This window comes from Apteryx mantelli, chromosome 23, assembly GCF_036417845.1.
Source record: "Apteryx mantelli isolate bAptMan1 chromosome 23, bAptMan1.hap1, whole genome shotgun sequence".
NCBI lineage: Eukaryota > Metazoa > Chordata > Aves > Apterygiformes > Apterygidae > Apteryx > Apteryx mantelli.
In genome coordinates this window covers 394,120-415,975 of record NC_090000.1, presented here as the reverse complement: position 1 = coordinate 415,975, position 21,856 = coordinate 394,120, and the positions used below count along the sequence as shown (strand labels likewise).

At 45.1% G+C, this 21,856-nt stretch overlaps 2 protein-coding genes across 2 annotated transcripts in view; both read left to right on the top strand.

The window, feature by feature from the left end:
- The first annotated feature begins 115 nt into the window (after positions 1-115).
- ATP5MG (ATP synthase membrane subunit g) lies at positions 116-3,843 on the top strand. Its single transcript, XM_067310273.1, has 3 exons — positions 116-249; positions 585-745; positions 3,662-3,843. Exons 1-3 carry the CDS (start codon positions 186-188, stop codon positions 3,758-3,760), a joined length of 324 nt encoding a protein of 107 aa, XP_067166374.1. The 5' UTR covers positions 116-185; the 3' UTR covers positions 3,761-3,843.
- Positions 3,844-9,506: 5,663 nt separating this feature from the next.
- KMT2A (lysine methyltransferase 2A) overlaps positions 9,507-21,856 on the top strand; it is a 56,297-nt gene continuing 43,947 nt past the window's right edge. The window contains exon 1 of the mRNA XM_067310261.1: positions 9,507-9,851. Within this exon, the coding sequence (XP_067166362.1) occupies positions 9,507-9,851 (345 nt within the window). The remainder of the gene's footprint in view (positions 9,852-21,856) is intronic.

Below are 21,856 nucleotides of genomic sequence, written 5' to 3'. Positions count from 1 at the left end.
GCGGGCCTCGAACGCGCGGGGCGGCGCGGCGCACGTGGGCCGGGGTCCTCGGCGGCGGGCTGGCGGCGGCGGCGCCTGCGCGGCGGCGCAGGCGGCGGGCGGGCAGCCCGGGGGGGGCGGGGCGGTGCCGTGCCGGCGCGGGCGCGGAGGTGACTTTGCGCTCGCTGCTGGAGCCGGCGGTCGCCATGGCGCAGGCCGCGCAGAGGCTGCTGCAGCGCGTCGCCACCCAGGGCCCGCAGCTCCTCTCCGGTGAGCGGGGCGGGGCGGGGACGGGGGGCCCGCGGGGAAGGCCCGGCCCGGCGCGGCGCGGCCCAGGGAGGCTGGCGGCGCCCAAGGTCGGAGCGGCGGCGGCGGCCGCCCGGCGAGCAGGCCGCGGCGGCTCCCGGGAGGGGAGGCCTCCGGGGCGGCTCCGCGCCTGCCGCGTCGCTCCTCGGCGGCCGAACGCCCCGGCCGTTTCGGGCGCGCGTCGGGCTCCCGCCGCAGCCGCCTGCAGGGCCTGAATAAACACTTGTGCAGCCCGCGGAGCCCTTTCTCTCGGTCCCGGCGAGTTCAGCCTGATCTTTCCCTTTTTTTCTCCCTTCCAGCTGCTGTGACTTACTCAAAGCCTCGTCTGGCCACGTTTTGGTACTATGCGAAGGTTGAGCTTGCTCCTCCGACTCCGGCTGAGATCCCCAAGGCCATTGATAGCATGAAAGCTATGGTCAGAAGCTTCCAGTCCGGCCGCCTGGCACAGCTCACAGTCAGGGTAACTGCACGGTAGATGGGAACGCGCGTGATTAGCTGAGGTGTTCTTCCCCTCTAGCTATTCTACTTAACACGTTTCATGGCTAGGCTGCTGTTAGTGCAGGCCGTCTTCTGTAATGCAGAATGCTGCCTCTGCCTGTTACTCTCCAGTTAGACAAGGCTGCTTGCTAGATCCTTGTTTACAAAAACAGGTCAGATTTAAACTCAAAGCTTTCTCTGGCACTGATCTTGTTCAGTCAGACATATGCAGTTGTGGATGCTTCCTCTCTAGTGCGTTCTTATATGGGTGTTAGCAAAGCTAGAGGCTGATCTTTATGGTTTGCATCTGCAGTTGTCTTTCTGTCACAGGCACTTCGAATGCAATCATTGTGCCTTTAATAAAAATTTGATGGGGCCCATATGGTGAACAGCAAGGTGTTACATTTGTTTTCTCTTTTCTCATTTCCAGTATTCATTAATAGTGTTTTAAACTGTATTTAACTTCTAGAGTGTTATTTTGTGATGAGGTTTAGAATCTATTCCGTAACAGTTTTGATCAGGTTCAGTGGCAGATGAAGACAGTGATTAACTTCAGACATGGCTTACAAAGATTTTTTTTTTTTTTTTTTAAATGGATAAATCACTTTATGTAGAGGGGAGCTTCAACATGTGTGTCTCATACTGCCCTGGAAGAGTTTCCTCTCTAGCCTGGTGATCTCTGGTTCTGTGCTCACCTTGTTAATCCTTGCATGCTGTGAGCCTCGAGAGTACAAACACAATCTATGTGCTGCCCTTTGCTTGAAGTCTCTAAGCACATTCTGATGCTCACTCTCTGTGTCTGTATTTCTACCTAAGAGCTGAGACTGTGGACTTCAGAGCTCTATCAGCTTAGGCATATCCATTCTCTCAGTTTTGGCCATGTGGGTGCTCCTATCTGTCACGTGGTCCCAAAGGCCAAAACTGTTTGCACAGGATTTTCAAATGCCGTTAATTAGGTAGCTTGAGGGAGAGAGGGCACAAGACAACTAGTTAAAATAAATCTGCTATTGCTCTGGAGAATTCTTGGTGCTTTGGATGAAGTCCTTGGGAATGTTCAGAATTTTATTTTATTTTTTTGCAAATTGTGGCTTGTTGTTACTCATTGTGACCACTTTTTCTCTCCTTCTGGTTAGCTTATTGTCACTCTGCTGGTTTCTGCTGTTAAATCAGACCCTCAGCTACAAATCTCTACTTTTTTCTTCTCTCTTTATCATCTGCCCATGGACCTTTCCCTTTGTTTCTTCTGAGTCCTTCTGAAGAGGTGTCCCGTTGCCTCTGTGCTCTGATTTGTTTGAGGCTTTTCCGCTCCCTTTTATCTGCCCCCCTGCAGAGAACCTTGGTCAGACTAGCTTCCTTCCTCAGATAACTTCCTTAGTGTATTCAGTGCACTAAGTAATTTTGTCTGAATAGGTAATTTTTATTGCCTGTTTAGTCTCTGAGGAACCCCATGTGGTGGTCACGTATAATGATACTATGATACTGTTTTTCATAGTTTGGAATTTGCAGCTTGCACAGAGACAGTACCTGGTGTCATCGCAGGAATGCCCAAACAGCTTTAGATAAGCTCAGCAGTCCATCCAGTGCACCAGCCTATCTGTGAAGATGCAAGTACCAGATGAGTCTGAAAAAAAAATGAGAAATCCACTAGCAGGCATTTGTGTAGCTTGCATACACTCCATTTGCCCATGTGGACTCTTTTTCCTCATCTGTAATTAAGACTTGACCTGTCCCTGACAGAAATCTTGAGTTCCTTTCTAAAGCCCTGTAAATTCAAATAGGTTTAAACTATCTTAACTTTCATATGAACATCTTTTCCTTTTCTGATTTTCCTTTTCTGTGCAATCAGTATGTGGCAATGAATCCATAATTAGCGAGTTCAGCTGTTGTGAAGTGTCTGTTGTCTTATAGTGTCCTTTAATGCAAATTAATTGGAAAGGGGACAAGGAACGAAGCTGTGACTTCATCCGTACTACCTACTTCCTCTGTCAATATTGTTTGTTAGGAAAACAACATACAGTGCTGTTCCTACCAAACCTTCCAAATTCTCCTGCTCTTTGTGAAACTGTTTCCCATTGGAATTGATGTGTGTTGAAGAGAGGTTTCTGAACCCAGGCACCTGGGCTGATGCTACAGCTAATGGTCTGAAGATGTGTTTTGTTTGGTGTTAGACTTCAAAAAAATTATATATACAAAATTTCATAGTTCTTTCTGGATAAGCTGAGGAACAGAGCAGTTCTAGTACCTCTTTGGTTTCTGGCAATTGTAGTCTATGAGCCACAGATATTTGGTGTACAGAATAATATTTTCCAAGACCTGATTTAACCACTGGCATGCTAGCTTGAATGATTTGCTTGCGCCATGAAAAACAGTTGAGCTGCTGTCATTACAGCTTGAAGCTCAAGGAATTGATAGGTCAAGAGTTGAAAGCATTTTAATGCATTGGCTTTGTCTTAACCCTTCCACATCTATATTCGAGATGTGTTTTTGTTCTTTGGGCCCCTTCCATTATTTGTTCAAGTGAACAGAATATGAGTAGGTAACAGATTTGCCCAACAGACTGGTACAGCTACATCATAGGTCCAGTATATTGCTTGGCACTGTAATTAAATTGTTTCTCACATCTATGCTTTAAAAAAAATGGTCTTTTTAAAGGGCTTTAAAAAACATAAATAAAAAATGATGTTCTACTTAAGATTTTAGAAACATTTTAATAATATGGTCTGATTGTTGAGGGGTGGATGAACACGATAAACCCTAAATTGCACTTCCGGCTTTTGCTTAAACTGTCTTGTGAATTGGATGATTGTTTTGCTAGCCATACATGGAGTTTGATTAGAAGAGCAAGAAAGGAAGATGTCGCAGCAGCAAATGCTCTAAATTGTGGCTTTTTGTCTTTCAGGAAGCTCTGAGGAACGGTTTGGTGGCCACAGAGGTGCTGATGTGGTTTTACATTGGTGAGATCATAGGCAAAGGCGGCCTGATTGGATACAATGTTTGAAGACAGTCCTCAGTAGTCTGATGTTCGCTTCCTTGTGCCCCAAGTCTGTAACAGTATCTAAGGAAATAAAACCCAGAACTGATGCGGAGTTGCTGTGGTCTTTTTGTGGCGGTTGGGATATGAGCCTGTCCCTGACCTGTTAATGCTGCCAGTGATGGGAATGGCTCCACTAAGGTGTAGGTGTCTGAAGCCGGTCCCCTTTGCGCACCAGCACACACAGGGACACTGACTCACTTTCATCTGCTGCTTCTGTGAAACAGGAATCTGTTTCAAGCAGTATTAAAGCTGGCTTTGGTTGAAACTTTTTTTTTGTTATTACTTCTGTACTAGTTCTTGGCATATCTTTGCCCCGTTCCGCTGTGTGATCTGCTACAGTGTTACAGACGTCTTGAAATTATGAATTTCACATTCACAGTACAAATGCTTTCATTTGTTTCTGACATATACTTAACAGTAGATATAGTGGGAACCAAAAAGAAATCCCAGTATTCTAAGCTATCAAAAGGTATCTTGACATTGCAGTTTTTATATGGTATATAGCATTATTCACACCCAGTTCTGCTGGTCTGAGGTGAAACTTGCTGTGTGGAGATCCTTGAAGGTAAGCAGAATGTGACTTTATATATCTTAAATCACAAATTGTGAAAAGCGTAAGCTGTTCAGCAATTCCCAAGTTTGCGTACTTTCAAACAACTTTTGTAGAGGTATCTCCAAAAAGCTTGTTAAGATGAACGGCACTGTAGCACAGTTCCTTTCTCTCAACATTTTCAGAAAAATAATTTATGAATTGATATGCAAGGGTTGTCTAAGGAAGACTCATGTTAGAACGAAATAAGCACCAAAAAATGCTAAATCCAGCTTCCTCCAAAGTAAAGAAAAAGACTGGGAAAGCTCTGCCTTTAGACCATGATGGAAAGGAGCTTGGTTTGGGTTTCCTGATGGTAGTTTAATTTGGTCTGTGCTAAGTAGAAAATACTGACTTAAATGAACTCCATTAGTAGAAGTCCACCAGCAAGAACAGCACTGAGTTTTAACAACCTCCCTTAAGGAGCTTCTCGCCACATGAGGTACTTTGTTGTCCTCACTGAGGAAGGGACACTGTTTTCCTTCCCACAAAATGAGGTCTTGCACACTGGATGCCTGGCTGTCTTGTGCCTATTGTTAGCTGGTGCTGGAATCATCCAGTGTCTGCTAACTATTTTGAAAGGGTATTCTGAACTGCTGCAATCCCCTCTTGGCCGGTCCTTTGATCCTCTGGGTCTTGTGTTCAGCTCCTTGGTGAACATCCAGGCCTCTGGCTTGGCTGCCCCATGTGACTCTCAAAATCTCTTGGCAGACTGTGCTAGCAGCATGGAGATTACTCTTCTCTCTGCAGCAGTAGCATGGGACTTTCTCAACACTTCCTTCCAGTAAAGCCTTGTGTGATCTCTTGGACTCTCTTGACAGAGGTCATGGAGGTGAGGCCACATGTTTCACATTTGATGAAAGGAAGGTCACTGATGGCAGCGATGGAAAATGACACATATTTTAGATCAGACCACATGTTTGGGGATTTGCTTCCTCGCTAACCCTGTCAGGTGCTGGTGGCTGCGGTGGGTGAAAAGTGCAACCTGCTGATAGGGTTCCTTGTGCATAGTAAGTAGTGCCAGGCTCCTAGCTGTGCCCAGCCATCTCAACCATTTCCTCTTTCTTACAGAGATGCAGTTGCCAGTTTCTCCTTTTGTTGGTATTCAGAGCCAGTAAGTAAACAATTTGGAGGGGGACTGTGCCTACTCTCCTATTGACTTTGCTATTACATTGTTCCTCCCCACCCTTAGGGATGGGAGCATGGGCTGCAGACACCTGCGTCCGCTTGGAGTCCCAAGAGGATCCTCAGCATAAAATGCATTTCTTTTACAGGGAAAGGTTCCTGACCCAGATGACAGGGGATGGTGGGGGGGAGGGCCTCTGAGGAAGTGCAGCACATGAGCCTTGAAGGGAGATGTTGATATGCCTCAATCTTCTGTATTCTGTTGTCACAGGAGTACTTAGTTCTGCCCTGTACCATTGACAGTGTGCCAGAGGCAGAGTGCATGTATGTGTGTCCCACATGAAACCTCATGGCCTTACATGCAGAACTGACCATGCAGCAGGTAACTGCACCAGCCTGCTTACTTCTACTCTTCCTAAGGGAGCAGAGTCTAGCAGCAAAGCACAGCACATGGCTAAGCCAGCACTGTCACCCTGTTGCTGTGCTGTGCCCTGGAACTCCTGCTGGGTGCATGGCTGGCTCCCTGCAACTGGCCAGGTGGGACACTCGTTCAGTGCCCCTGAGCAGCTGCCGGGTTGTGCTCTCTGTGCCACCCAGCTTCGTCCTCCTCCCTCTTGCATAACTGCATGGGAAGGGCCAACTGCTGCGGTGCAGTGCAGAGACAGGAGTACAGCTTCCTGAGTTGGTTTTTGACCCAGAGTGGTGCCAGGGAGCACTGTGTTACCCGCAGAGGGCACATGTCTTACTGTCAGCAGGGACACATCATCAAGGACGCAGTTCTCACCACTAGCAAATAGGATGTGCAAGCAGGAGAGACATGGTCTCAAGCTAGCTTTAAGCTAGTCAGCCATGTATTCATGGCAAGTAGCTGCATAGCACAGGCTGCAAATTCACTCATGAGAGAGGGCAGCATGGGGAGCTATTTGATTTGGGATCCCAGACAGACTCTCAGCCTTTTTTATTGAAGGGTTTGCTGGGCGCTTCATGGCAGTTAATTATGTCTCAGCCTGTGAACAAGCTATCAGTCACCTCCACATGATAGATGGGGAAACCAAGGCTAAAAGAGCTTGCCAGCTTCCTTGGGTAAGTCTTCAACAGAAGCAGCAACAGGAGCTGGGCTTCCAACTTGCTGTCCAGACTTACTGTCTTGCGTTCACTTTTTCCCAAATGCCTATCTAGGAGATAGCCATTTATGTCTTGTGCAGCCAAGTAGCTGTGGTCCTAGAAGAGCTCTTTTATAGCCAGAAATTGCTAGGTGCACCTATTACTTCCTCTGCTGGTAAGTACTTTGCTATTTTTCACTTACCTCTGAGAAGGTGACACCTATATCTCTTCAGGCCTAGTGAAGCTGGCATTCACCAGTCGGTTGGTGGCTCTCAACATACTCCAAGAACAGGCTGCCAGAAGAATTGCCTCTCTCAGTGGGGACACTTGCAATGCCAACAACTATGAGGTTCTCCTTCGCTTCCTGTCCCACACTGCTCTGCTCTAGAGGTATTTCACTGGGGAACCTGGTGAATCTTGCATGTGGATGTACAGGATGGGTCTGAAGTGTGCTTGAGGAGCCTAGGATTTCATGTTCATACTGTATAACACTGGATGGTGTGAAGGGGCTTGCCTCTTCTGTCTCTGAATGACAACACTGTTATTCATAACCCTGCAAACAGTCTATCTCTGGGAATTCTCCATTACCCATGTTTGTAAACCCATTGTCAAGCAGATATCTGTGAGGAGAACCTGCCAGGCCTCTCAGTGGTGGGCTGAGCACATAAACTGATACTTAATTAGGGAGACGGACAGTGAGGTCACACATGGGATTAGAAGTGTGATCTTGATTTGCAGAAAAAGTGTTCTGGGCCCAGGACAGAAGAATCTTCCAGAAAGTAAGTCTGCAAGATCCTGCTCTAATTAACATAGGCTTGCCCACCCTGTGCCACTTGTTCCTACCTGGATGTTCTGCTCTCCCCAGGAACTGAAGTTTGTAGGCGCTCATGTGCAAGCCAAGTTTGAGGTGAGTGGGGCCTATGATGCAGCATGCACATGAGTGCTAGGTTGCAGAGGCTGTCAAACTTGCTTCATTTGGAACATTAGATTAAATTTGAGTAGCAAAGTATGAGAGAGCTTGGAAACACTCCAGTCCCTTTCACACTCCCTAGAGAGACAGAACCTGCCTAATTTTAATAGACATTTTTTCCCTCTATAAAGTCCTAATGAGAAACCACCCTAGTCACGCTCCCAAAGCAGAACCCCAGCAGTGCATTGAGTGTGAAATAAACAGAGACTGTGCCTGTAAACCAAATGGGCTAGACAAGCTTTTCTGTTCCCTCTAACATCGCAGCTATTGTTTGTTTTTGTAATTTGCAAAAAAACTTTCTCTCCTCACTTTTCTCTTCCTTCAATTGACAATGGAGCTTTAAAAGAAACAGGTATTTTATGTCCCCCCAGATACAGGGTTTCTTAATAACTGATATTCATGTATTTGCATTTTTTTTTTATGCCTAAAGCAGGTATTTGTTGGAATTTAACCCTTGCTCCACTGTACAACCTGGAGGGGATTCTGTGGTGTGACATCAAGGATCAAAGAGAGCTTCTTACTGAGGGTGAATTACATCGCTGTTACTTCCCTTATGGAGATGACACCTGATGGGCCATTTCTCCTACGGTAAGGTCATGGGGAGCAGGTAGGGTTTTAGATGGGAAGGGCTGACAGTGTCTGCTCTACTACCAGGTCTACCAGGTACCATTTTGCACCTACCCGTATTGTTGGGCAGCTGTTTTTTCTTCCGAGAAGGGCTTGTTCTTGAGCAAGGCCGCACCATTTCTTCAGGCAGACTGTGAGCACCAAGTCCTTCACTCTGCATGAGCCCAGGAGAAGGGCAAGTGCCATGTCGCAGGGCCGGAGCAGGGTCAGGGTGCCCTGTCATGGAGCTGGGGGGGGGGTAGGGTTTTCTGTCATGGGGCTGAGGGGTGTTAGGGCGCCCTGTCACTGCGCTGAGCGGGGTTAGGGCGCCCTGTCACTGGGGTGGGAGTAGGGTTTTCTGTCATGGGGCTGAGGGGGTTAGGGCACCCTGTCACGGGGCTGAGGGGGGTTAGGGTGCCCTGTCACTGGGGTGGGAGTAGGGTTTTCTGTCATGGGGCTGAGGGGGGTTAGGGCGCCCTGTCACTGGAGTGGGAGTAGGGTTTTCTGTCACTGCGCTGAGGGGGGTTAGGGCGCCCTGTCACCGGGGTGGGGGTAGGGTTTTCTGTCACGGGCCTGAGGGGGTTAGGGCGCCCTGTCACCGCGCTGAGGGGGCACAAGGAGGCGATGACGAGGAGGCAGTCCTGGCTCCGGCACGGCTGGCGCACGCCGCAGCAGGTGAGCACGGCGTCGCGGTCCCCCGCCCGGCCGCGGCCGGCGGCCCCGGGGCACAGGCCTGCCCCCCCCCGGCCCTCCCCCGCGGACTGGGTGCGCGCCGCTGGCATGCGGGGCGTCTGCCTGCGCCTCATGCCCCAGGCCGTGCCCCGGGCCGCGCCGAGCGCGGGCCCCGCGCCCCGCATACGCCCTGGGACTATTCAGGGGTTTGGCGGGGTGTGCTATGCCTTATGCGCGATCCGGGGCGCCAGCAGCTCGCGCTTTCACTCGGTATTGCCGTCACGGTTATGGTAGTTGCTTACGGTATTGGTGTGCAGCAACCTGATTCTGGGGCCCACTGGCAGGGTGCCCCGCACCTGTATTCCCCTCGGAGTTATGACGGACTGCTACGGGGAGAGCTGCGCTATCCAGGACGGGGGGCCGCGCTGGGAGTTGGGCCCGGGACCCTGCATACCGCCCAGCGTTATGCCGGGCCAGCACCAGTTGCGCATGGCTTATCCACGTGCCAGGGCGGCGGGATGGCGGAGCCCCGCAACCTGCATGCTGGCCGGCGGTATGCAGGGCCTCTGCGGGCCGGCGAAGTGATATGCAGGGCGCGGGGCGCGGCCCGGCCCCGCTCTCTGGCTCGTCGCCTCACAGTAAAGATGGCGCACAGCGGTCGGTGGCGCTTCCCTGCCCGGCCCGGCAGCGGCGGCTGGGGCCGCCGGGGGCTGGGGGGGTCCCGGCTGCGGGTGCCGGCCGTGCGGAGCCTGCGAGCCGCCGAGCCGGCGGCCCCGGCGGCGGCGGGCGATGGGGAGCGCGGCGGCCCGTGCTCCGGCGGGGCGGCGGGAAGCGGGGGAGGCGGGGCAGCGCCGGGCTCCGGCGGCTCCGGGGGCCCCGCGGCCGGGGTGGGACCTGGCTTCGACGCGGCGCTCCAGGTCTCGGCCGCCATCGGCATCAACCTGCGGCGGTTCCGCGCGGCCTGCGGCGCCGAGGCGGGCAGCGGAGAGGTGAGGAGGGGCGGCGGGGCGGGCGGGCGGGCGGGAGAGGGAGGGCGCGGCGCGGCCCGGAGCGCGGTCCCGGCCCGCCAGCATCCCCGCTCCGCCCCGGCGGGCGGCACACCCCCTGCCCGCACACCCCCTGCCCGCGTCCGCCGCGCTCCTCCCGCCGCCCGGACACACCTACCGCGCCCGCGGCGCCCATGCCGCCGCTCCCGCCGCCGCGGGGCCCCGCCGCCGCCGCCGCCCCGCACAAAGGGCGCGCCCGCCGCCGGGCCGGCGCGGTGCGGTGCGGCGCGGCGGGGAGCCGGGAGCGGCGGGCGGGCGCCGGCCGCCCTCCGCCTCCGCGCCGCGCGGTCCCTCCCCGCGCACGCGACTTGCCGCCGGTGTGTCCTCCCCGCCGCCGCCTCCTCCATTATCCTCCTGCCGCGGCGGGGAGCGGGAGGGGGCCCCCGCCCCCCGCCGCCGCCGCCGCGCGGGGCCGCGGAGCGCGCCGGCCGGCCGCGCCGCGAGGTGAGGTGAGGGGCGGCGGCGGGGGCCTGGCGCGGGCGGGGGGCGCGGGCGGCGGCGGTGTCAGCAGCCGCCCCCCGCCCTCCTCCCCTTCGCCGCCCCAGCTGCACCTGGACGCCGAGCGAGACCCCAGGGGCGGAAGGGACTGGTGAGAGAGCGGTGCAGTTGCACGGGCCAGCTGGCTTGTGGATTTTTTTTTTTTTTTTTTTTTGGCCGGGGGGAAGGGGGGGTTGTGTTGTGTTCTTCTTGCCTGCATTTTTTTAAGCCTAAGCCAGCTAGAGCGAGAGTCTGACAACAACCCACCTACCGACAGAACAGGGAAGACATGATGGGGGTGTGTTACTTACTACAGGCTGCACCATTCCTTTTCTGTGTTTCTTATTTTGCATCACTTCTTAACTCTGTCATTGCACCGGCAAAAAAAAAAAAAAAAATCCAACTTCCTTTGTACCAGGAGTGCCTTTTCTCATAAAGGCTAGTTGTGTCTCTTGTTCTAAAGGCAAATTGTCAGGTGTGGAGTGCATGAGCATATCTTTGTATATACTTTAGGCTCTTAAAAAGCGTTTGCGTTGCTTTTTTCGTCACTGATAATATCCAAGTCTATTAAAATATGTATAAAAGCATGTTTTAGTTACGTTTCTTGGACTTGCTTTTAGTATTTTCTGTTAGGTACTGTAGAGCAGTACTAGTCAGTCTCAGCTGAGCTAGAGTCCGTTTTGGGCTGCAGTTTCAGCTCCAGCAGGCTGCAGTGCCTGAAGGAGGGGGGTCATATTCGCAAACTCAGAGTTGATCATGGAAACACTTTTAACCTAGTAAATACAACATTGATGTTTTTAAGTCAGACTGCCCAGTAGCATCCCTTTTATTTAATACAAAATTCTTACAGGTTGTTGTTTATAATATTTGTAAATATGTCTGTTTGTAATAGACTAGGTTAAATGGAATTTATTATATCTGCTTAAAAGAAGTTAATATCTCACAAATGCTGGTTTACTGACAGAAACAACTGAAATCTGTCTTACCAATCTGACCACAAAGTTAACAAGTTGAGAAGTTTTTATATGAGGAGGAAGGTGAGTTGGTTGGGATATTTTGTTTTTTTTTAAGGATGTCATTGGATTTTTTTTTTTCTTCCACTCAGTTTGTCTTAGTGTATTTTTGTATCTCAGACCTTTAAAATATCTCAGATGATTTTTGCAAGTTTGACTTTTTAGGATATCTTTGCTTAAAAATAAAATAGTTAAATAAATCCTTGGTGTTAGCAGTTGAGAAAGAAAGTGTCTCTTGGATCTTAAAAGTTTTTATTGAGCTATTAAAAAATTCTGCCTTACAATATTATATGCAGTGGAAAGTAATGGTAAAATTTCCTTGTAACTTGGTGGCTGTAGGTTGAGGTTCATCCACTCATGAGCAAGGAAAGAGTAGACCCAGGATGCTTTTTCTCACTCTAAAATTACAACAGTTAATAGTGTTATGAGACATTAGGCAAGCAGATACTCTTGTATATTCAGTGTGGCGTACAACTTTAGTTGGTTCAGTAATTCTTTTTCCCATCACCAATATAGGAACATCTCTTTCCCTCGGTGATAATTAAGAACCAAAGTATTTTTACTTGTTAAAGACCTAGTTCTCTTAACTGATGACTTATACTGCATGGATTTTTTTCATAGTGAAGATCTCACTACTCTGAACTAGTGCACCACAGCTACTGGCCATCAAAAGTTCTAGGAAAAACCCTTCTCTCCTGCTGTACAAGCTTTCTGTGTGGTGGGAGTGAGGGATGCGGAAAGAGCTCTGATACATCTAGGAGATGAGTATGGGTGCATGCCTGTGGCCTTTTTGAAAGGAGAGGGTGGCTGCGTGTTTTTGCTGAAACAGTAAAGTTCTGATGCTTGTGTGGTACCTGAATTTGGATTCAGCTTTTTTCCTTCTAGTAGGGGTTTCCAGAAGTCCTCTGCTTATTAGGACTCATTATGACCTTTGAATAACTGCCGAACGCTTGCACTGTTTTATTCCGCAGTTGAGGTCTTTCCCCAAACCACACCAATTAAAATCTTCAGCTGAGTTTGCATTCAGCATTGGAATAAAATCTTAATTGACAATTTGAGTTTAGGAATCTGTAGTGATCAAAGCAAAGCAGAAGAAGCTGTGCTATATTTTTATGTACGTTTTTCATTCTGATTGCTTTTTTTTTTTTTTTTTTTGACTTCTGAACAGCACGCTGCACTCTGGTCTTAAATTGTGTAAGTACCTACCAAAAATATGTGTTAATATCAACATTTCATTTGATTTAACAGGAAAGTAGAACTCCAGAGCAAGTATTATAATCAGTTTTTCCCTTGTCTCCTTTGCCATGCTGCAGAATGTAGCAGATTTTATTTGTATTATTAAAGGTACCTGAGTTCCAGGTGCCCCTGGGTTATATGACAGTTCTCATTTCTTCAGTGAAATCCCAACATTAAAAAAGCTATTTAATTGTAATTATTATTATTTTATTTATTTATTTATTTTTAAGGTAGAGAGGCAAAGGATGTCCCTGCCTCCTCCCCAGTTTCTGGTGACTTTGTATGAATCCTTCGCTTCCGTTGCGGTTTAGTTTTTCACTGAGTTATCTTGAAACCAGCTTGCTTTAAGGGAGCAACATTACAATATTTGACTTTGGCACAGTAAGAGTGAGTGGGGATTTTTTTCATAGTAAAGCTATAACTAGTTGGAAAAAATGGCATTCATACTGAATGTTATCCTTTCTGCTTGATATGAATGACAGTTAAGTAATAGGTGGAATTTTTACAATGTTTAAAAACCTTCAGCTGTGTTTTCTAGATTTGTTACTTAAATATTTGGTATAAGAGAAGTCTGTGTATAGTTGTTATATATCTGTTAGATCTGTCACTTCAGAGCTCCCTCCCCATCCCTGAAATTTAATTGAAGCTTTAGGAGATGGAAGTTGACTGCATGTGGTGGATGCATGTTGACAGTTTATTTGATAAATCTGCATCACTTTGAAAGTGAAAACTTAAGTTGCAGAAAGTTGAAAAGGAGTTGAAAATGTAATAATAATAGTAATGATAGTGGCTCTAGTAGTGTTGCTGTAATTGTACATGGACCATAATCTTTTATGAGGTAAATGTTAGAGCCTTAGATGTTCACTGATGGCTGAACTTGTTTTGAAATTGTACTAGATTCATGTGCTGGGAGGAGTGGCTTCCTTATGATGGCCACAGTCATGCCTGAGCTGAAAGTACTGATAATTTTTCCTACACTTGTATTAAAATTCTGTCTGCCGGAGAACTTCCTTTCCTAAATCTCTGTTGAATGGTCATTATAAAACTGCCTGTGTGTTTAATTTGTGAAGCGCATGTACACAGCCCTGCCTGTTATTAATAACATTTATTAGTATATATGAATGGAGAGATCAACACTTTCTGGGTATTGGTGTAAAACAGAACATAAACGATAAAGTACTGATTGTGGCCCAAAAGAAGTAGAGCTTCTTTTCTTCATGCTTGCTCTCCTTTCTGAAGAGTTAGGAGCTCATTTGTCAGAAGTGTGAAAATTGAAGTACATGTTTTAACCATCCCTGCCTGTTTCCAGGATTCAGTCAGTGTTACAAAGCACTCATAACTTTTAGAGTATTGGTTTTGTGAAGCTTTTTGGAGGAAAGGATTCTGTTTTTTTTGGGGGGGGGGGGAGGGGAGTGTTTTTGATAGAATGTCATGTCACACTTCTCAGTGACAAGAGTGAGAGATAATGTAGTCTCAGAAGAAGAAGCAATAATGTACATTGACCTGTTTGCTCTGGGACTTTTTGATGTTGCACTTCCCTCAACTGTAAAATTCACAGGACAGACTCTTGCAGCAGTGTATTTCACTGGCTTTTTTTTTTTTTTTTTTTTTTTTTTGATTTTTTTGGTGTTGAAGTCAAAGTACTGAACTACAGATTTTACTGTACTGCATTTGGAGGAAATGAGGGAACAGGTTGGGTAACTCTTTGAGACAGTTGTTCATTTTTCAGCCTTTTTAACAGGCTTTCGAGTTCTTCCGTGTTGAGGCTGCCTCCTCCTGACCTGTTGAATATATGTGAAATGGTACTAATGGGTTCCACACACAAGTGGTTAAAAGCATGCCCGGTAGCTCTTCTCCTGAGACCACGTATGGTGGAACGTGCCTACTGTATTTTCTAGCTGTGATGCCAAAGCTTGCTACCTGTACTGCTTTTACACTGTGAGAATTAAACAGAAAAAGGCGCTGCCTTACATGAAATAAAACTGAGGCAAGGAGACATTTTTGTTTCAATAAGCAGAAAATATGTTGATCTGTCATTCAGAGGGAGTGTTTTGGTAGAGGGGCTTTGTTTTCTTGGTTCTGAAGGGACAGCAAAAGTTTTTCTCTTCAGCAAACGGCTCTTTATCAACCTATCTTGTAGAGTGCCTGAATAAAATGTAGTATGACATTTATTGAAGGCATCCTCATCCCCTCCAGTCTCTTATTTAGACCAGATAGTTTTGTGATGAAATATTGGTATAGGGCAGACCAAGAGTAGCACTGCTGAGAAACTGTATCTGGTTTCTCTTTTTGTGTTTGGTGGCCACTGAGGATGACTTTGGCAAAGAGTGTGGGTTCTGGCAAACTATTAAAATTCGATAATTCTTGGGCAGCAAATCCTTTTAACTAGGTGGTCATGCTACCTAAGCCTCTGTTTTCTCACTGTTGATATTAAAGCTCATTATGGTCAGTCTCCTCAGTTCAGTCTTGTGCACAGACTGTAAATGAATTCTTGGGTATTAAGTTTAAAGGGATACCACAAAAGATCTCATAGAAGGGTGTGCTTTTTTTCCCTGCACTGCATCAGAAAACACATAGTTCAGCTGTTAAAATATTTTTAAAATGCTTTAATTCTTTGTTGGATAACATGCATTTCTTTAGAAGAAGTGAAAGATGAGTTTGCTGCTATTAAAGATTTTCTTTATATATTGATATGGCAATTTAGAGTATAGCTGTGTGTATGCAGAAGTATCTGAAGTGCTTCAACCTACTGCTTTGATGTTTCTGGGCAACTTTGATTGTTTGTTAGTTATGTCTGCTTTTATTTAAAAGCAACCTCTAGAATTCTTTCCTGTTCTCAGTTGTCCAAGTTCAGCTGAAGTATTGTGTTCTAAACATTCATTTATGGATCTGAGAGAGAGATTTAGCTTGCCAAAGTGCTGTGTTGCCAGAGCTCTGTTAGATGTGGTTCAGGAGGCTGTGGTCTTGCTTTTCTCTCACTGGGTGCAAGTTAAATTTTTCTAGGTAATACTTTGGATGACCCTTTTCCTCAGAGGTGGTATTGAAAGCTTGTTGTGATCCAAATGAAACCATTTCAGGTGCTTTAAAAAGCATTTCCTGTTTGTTCAGAGTGAAATTTGTAAATCAGAATTATTCATATAGTATATAGGAATACAGATTACATATAATTTGTAGAGTATTGAATGTAGAGCATAGGCTGAGTTGATGGAACCATAACTCTGCAGAAGACACAGATTGATTGTGTTTTGTTAATGGACTGTTGTAAGTTGGTCTTTTCTGCCTCCAGTTTTGGCCCAATGGTGAGAGAGCAACTGTATTCTTATCTCTTAACACTGGATATTTGTATTTTCCTTCTAGCAAGCTGGCGAGGCCGGTCTATGCACTCGGTAATACTGTTACAATGGGTGCTCTCTGAGCTCGAGCCCAATAAAGAGCAGCTTGCTCTTTCTAAATCTAAAATTAGGTATCGTCTGAGGGAATTTGGAAGCTGGAGTTCTAATCGTGTCTGCGTTATAGTTAATTGCTGAGGGTATAGATGCAAACCAACAGCAGGGGTGTATCTTTCTATTGTTTTAATTGGAAAATTGTCTTGGGTAGAGGTGACATTGTGAAGTTTTACTTTGCTTTCAGGAAGGTCTTGTAAGAGCATGTTGTATAGATCAGTACTGTTTTGAGGAGAAGTCCTGGTAAATTTTATGTGTCATTCCTGTTCTGAACTTCTAGATACTCGTCCAGTTAAAGAATGAAGGGTAAGTGGGCCCTCAGCCTGGTAAGTAAGTAACAGTAACCCCCAATGCTCTGCTGTTCATTAGTGACATTGCATTTCAAAGAATTAGCTTTAGTAATCAGTTGTAAGGCATCTTCCTGAATTACCAGATGACTCCACTCCAGTCAAAAGCTAAGAGTGCACCCAGTGTTTGTCTTGGGGGTTACATATTGCCAACCTCTAAGGATGTTTACTCTTTTGAAAGAAGAGGAGTCTGTTAGATGTTGTGCCATAGTTACTAAGCAAGCTTCTGAATGAGCTTCTAAAAATAGCATCTCTCTTTCCAAGAAGATGAGGTGCTGTATAATTGGGGCCAAAACCAAGATGGTGAACAGGAAGGGAAGTAAATCATTGTTCAGATGATTCTATTTTGAAATTAAATAAACCTCTTTGAGAGTGGATTAGAACAGCCGCATTGCTGTTTCCAGTGCTTCTGACTGTCAGCTTTGATGATGGTCCTGTGCAGCTTTAAGAATCCATAACAATATGGGTTATACTATTATTCCTTGGAGAGAGATCAAAAAATCCATACCTTCAGGATATTTTTCATCTGAACATGGATTTTCCTCTGAGGTCTTCAGTCAGAACTTCCATGAAAAATAATTTTGCTCAAGAGTGTTGTAATAGATTAATTTAGTTCATATAGACATTTGCTTGCAACTTTCTGTTCTGGAAGTAACCAGGTTACTTCAAGAAAATCCTTTGTTCATCTGCTCCCAACTTTGAGATTTAAGCTATTTTACGTAGTCTTATTAGGAGAAGCAGGTGAAAACTCTGCTGTCTAGATCAGGAGATCGCTCCTTGCCTGCTTAGTTAGATGTCATGTCTTGCACGAGATGAGCCTTTTCTCATCCTTTTATTTATAATCCTGAATGACCTTTATTGTGTCGCATTATTCTTTCTCAGGTAAATGGGGTCATGTTCAAAACTGTTATGGTTTTTAATCACTCTCCATCTGTTGTGCTTTACAGTAACTTCTGGTAACAAAGCTGGAGAGAGCCTGTTCCTGCTTAATTTGCCTCAGAACTGAATTTTGACATGCAACGACTGACTGGGTGTTTTAGCCTTGCAAATGCATGCTGGGATTTACTGGCCTTCTTGATCCTTTCTAATTCTGATAAGTTACAAGTCTCTCCTAGATTGTGAAAATACCTTTTTGAGGTCAATGATATAGTCATGAATGTCATTGAACAAACATGAATGACATAGTGGTCATGCTACTTGTGGTTGTAAATGAAGCCAAAGTAATTGTTTTTTGAATAGGGATTTTTACTGTAGGCAGTTTTGGTGACTGTTTAGTAGGAAATAAGAAGAAATGATCATTCCCAGGATACTGAGCCAAAGCCAGAATTATTGTATCCTTTTGGAAAAGTAGGTTAACAGTGCTCAGTTCAAAAATAATGCAGGTTCCAACAGTGAATTATGACATGCAGTTGTTGAAAATATAGAAAGTGCTGATTTAGTACCTGCAGATAAAATAATAATCAAAAATAACAAACTGAATGAAACATTCATAGTGGCCAAATAAACATACAGACAGATGAAACTCAAGACTGTCGGACAGCTGTGGTTTTGTTTTGTTTTGCTTCATGGTCCCAGTCTCCAAATATGTGTAGAGAAGTTGTATCTTTCAAAATTGTTTGGCGATAGGTGGGGTTGGGATAGAAAATTTCTGTGAAGTCTTACATGAACTGCCTCTTGGGGACAGCAGGAAATGGGGATTCTTTCTGCAGAACAGAGGAGATCATGTGTATTTCTTCTTCTCTCTAGCCTTCTTCAGTACGCAGTTCTATGGAGACTCTCGTCTGGGGCAGGCAGGAGGGAAACAAACCTGGAAAACTCCTTAGGGGAAGTAAAAGTTGCAGTTGTGGTTGAGTATGTACTTCTTCTCACAAAATGCACAAGAAAGGTGGAAGGGTGGCTGGAATGATAGAAAATCAGGTAATGAGTTCCTGTGCTGCTTCAATCCCAGTATTTTGTTCTGAGCAGAAGAACAGTTATTAGAAGATACGCTTCTGTCATGTGACACCTTTACCTTTGAACACCAAACTGTAATGTCATAACTTAAATGGCATATTTGTTTTCTGTTCCTAGGGTTTAATTGCACGTGGTCAACATTTTTGCAAATTAGTTCTTTGCAGCACAACCTCACGGTTCCTGAAGGATCTGGTCAGTTCTTTATGTGCTAGACAAAGTCTTTCCCCCTCTGACTACTTGTATATACTGAGATCATCTTATCCAGGGGACTTGCACTTCTTTCTTTGTTTTGTAAATGCCAATTGTCACACTTGCTAGTGGAAATTAGATTTGCAACTCATGAGTTGCATATGTGCAACTCATTTTCAAGAATCTAATTCAAAACAACTGTATTTGCAGGTTTCTACCACTGGCAATTTTGGCTTTCTCAGGGAGCGGAAAGATTTCCCCCTTCCCCCCTCCAACTCTAAATACATGTCAACAAATGGTTTTAAATACAGAAATCTGTTTTGGTTTTTTTTTTGTTGTTGTTGTTGTTGTTTTAGTTTTTCTAGTTGTCTTTTTACTTTTTGAATATTGTAAGGACAAGCTTTTGGAAGAGTAGTTTCTTTCAGTGACTAAGAACAATTGAATGATTTCATGCTCGTTAAAGGTTGCAATGTGTTTGTGTGTATCTAAGAACTGCTTCTTCACTTTTTATATATACAAATAGCAAACATTCTATCATACTGATGCTTTCCTACAGGTTTTAGAAAGAAAGAAGGAAAATTAATGTTATTGGGAAGATAGAGTATAAATGAAAGTGAAATAACATTAATGCTAACTTAGTACATGGTAGACACCAATATTGGGTTGGATTTGAAAAGGGGGATTCTAGTGAATACCCCATCACCTGTAGTACTTGGGCCTTTTCTTGGCAATCTTGTTTCCTGTCTTTATAAGGTCATGTTCAGTCTAACCAGTTTGTGGTTTCATCTGATGGGATAACAGAGTTGTGAGCAGGTGTAGAAACTGTGCCCCAAGTGAGAATTCGAAGCTTTAAAATCCAATGGTTAGGTAACCTGCCTTCTACATCTGCATTCAGCTTTTACTGAGTTGCAAATGGGCCTGTTGACTGAGCGCAGGGTTCTTGAAAGGTTTAAACTTATTTCTGGAAAGTGAAATAGCAAAATAAGTGGGTAAATAAATATATGAACCAGACTGAGTTAAGGAGGGGTCTGATGCAAGCCCTGACAGTATCCTTTCAAGAGCAAACACCTGCAAAAGTCAGATTCAGAACTTTTTTTTTTTTTAAAGTAAAACCAGAATAGAAAAGGTAAAACCATGCAGGTGTTTCAGCAGTATTTGGGTAACAAATAGTAATTAGACAGCATTTATTTTTGCATCTCATTCCATGGTGACTTTTGTGAAAGGAAAAAGCACTTAAATAAAAGCTCATGTCAGATGTAGGTGTATCTTTCATTTTTAAGTACTTGTATGCAGCATGAAGATGGAGAATCCTGTTTAACATGCTAGAAGTCTTTCTCTGAATTTACCAGTTTTAGATTCTTCTTCATGTAAATGTTTTATGTAAAATACTGTAGTGACACCTTTTCTTCCATGAGCATGTCAGAGCTACCCTCCAGATTTGTTTTTTGCTCAGAACTCACCTGGATTTTGTTGTTGTTGTTGTTCTGTTTTCCACACTTTGCTAGGGAGAAAGCTCAACTTCCACAACCATATTTACTGATATTATTAACTTTTGCATGAGATAGACTACTATGAGACTTAAAAACAGAATTGTACAAGTGCTTTTAGTATATACAAACACTGAAGCAAAGGGAGTACTTACAAGTATATAAGCTGTCTCTCCCAGTGCTTCTTAACAGATAGGGTCATACATGTTTTCGGTAAGGCTGGTTTTGTGTAACTTTGTTTTTCAGGTTTTAGGAGTGTTTTGTATATGATCATAATGTGTGTTTGACTGTTGCTCTAAAAGCTGCAAATTAGAACCATTTAAAGACTGCATTTCATGTGTTAGGTGCCTTTCTTCCTTTGTCACCTGGGATTTGCAATAGTTGACTAACAGTGAGTGTTTCAGACACATGTAAGTCAATTGTCAGCAACTGTGATTTTGGTATAAGGTATTATTTTAGATTAAACTCTGAATTTGCTTGCCTCTGGCCAGGCATAGCCTCTAGTTTAATCTTGTAAATTCTTCTAGAAAATAATTTGTATATTATTTTAAATGGTCTTTTGGAAAAACAAATAGTCTTTAGAGCATAACTTCTGCATTTACTGAACACATTGAAATTGTGGTAGCGAGAACTCTGTGTAGAGGTGTGCTTTTCACACTGCAGTATTGTGGGTCTGGAGCTACAGTGATGAGCTACCAGCATGAGTTCAGAACTGTTCCTACTCAAAAAAAGTGTGAAGCACGGGGGAACTGTTCAATTGGAGCTGAGAGACTTGGAACTGAATTGTTTTATGGAAACAAGTTATTGCTATCTTCTTTCACCCAAGTGGTCTTTAGGATAAATAATTATACAGAGTTCCATATTCCTTAGATAGATATGACAAAGATGGCTTGTGGGAATCTGTATGCATTAGAACTCGCTTAGTCTTCCTTTCTGCAAGAAGATTCTTCATTCTTTTTCTCATTTTTAGCTCAGCAACCTACTTGCTAAGAGCACTTGCTTTCCTACTTCAAAACCTGTAGCTGCATGCATGCTTATTTCAAGATACATCCTCCATAGCTCCAATGTATACTCTGTTTTAGTACTTGAAGAGGCAGGGAAGATTTCAGGTGAGCAGGATGCAAAAAAATAAAGACCAAAACAAGCCAGATAGAAATGCAGTGAGTATTCCTGAACTGGGTGTGGGAGAGGTTGATGAGATAGTCATCATGGCTTGAAATTGTTGGGGGAGAGAGAGCACTGGAAATAGCACTGGGCTGTTGCTTTTGTGATCTGCTATTAAAATATCTGGAAGGGTAAGGAAAAGGGGAATATAAGGATTTCATAGTGGGAGTGGCAGTTAAATTAACAGGTGAAAAGGGAAGAAAATAAGGAAACTGAAAGCCATTGCAAGTTCAGGGATTGAATGCCAATGTCTGAACTTTGAAGGGAATACAGCCTAGCACTTAGAGGAAGGATTGGGAATTGGGATTTCAAAGCTCTATGCCTTGATGTCCCAGGAAATGCCTGGTCTTGTGCAGTTCACCGTCGCTGTGCTTGTATCTTACCTACTTGTAGCATGCTTGCTCTCCTGACTCCCTGAGTTAGAGAGGTGGGGTAACACTCTAGTGCTTTTTAACACTTCTCATTTACAGGACTGTAAGCGTGCATTAAAAGATTCATCTGCTTGTGGCAATAAGTTCTGTTTTCTTGGAAGGAGTGTGCTGCTTTTACACAAAAGTAAGCATCATATGGCATATATAGCTAACATACACTATGCGCACATTGTTGTGTGTTTGAAGATGCAGCAGGTCTCTTTCTTGG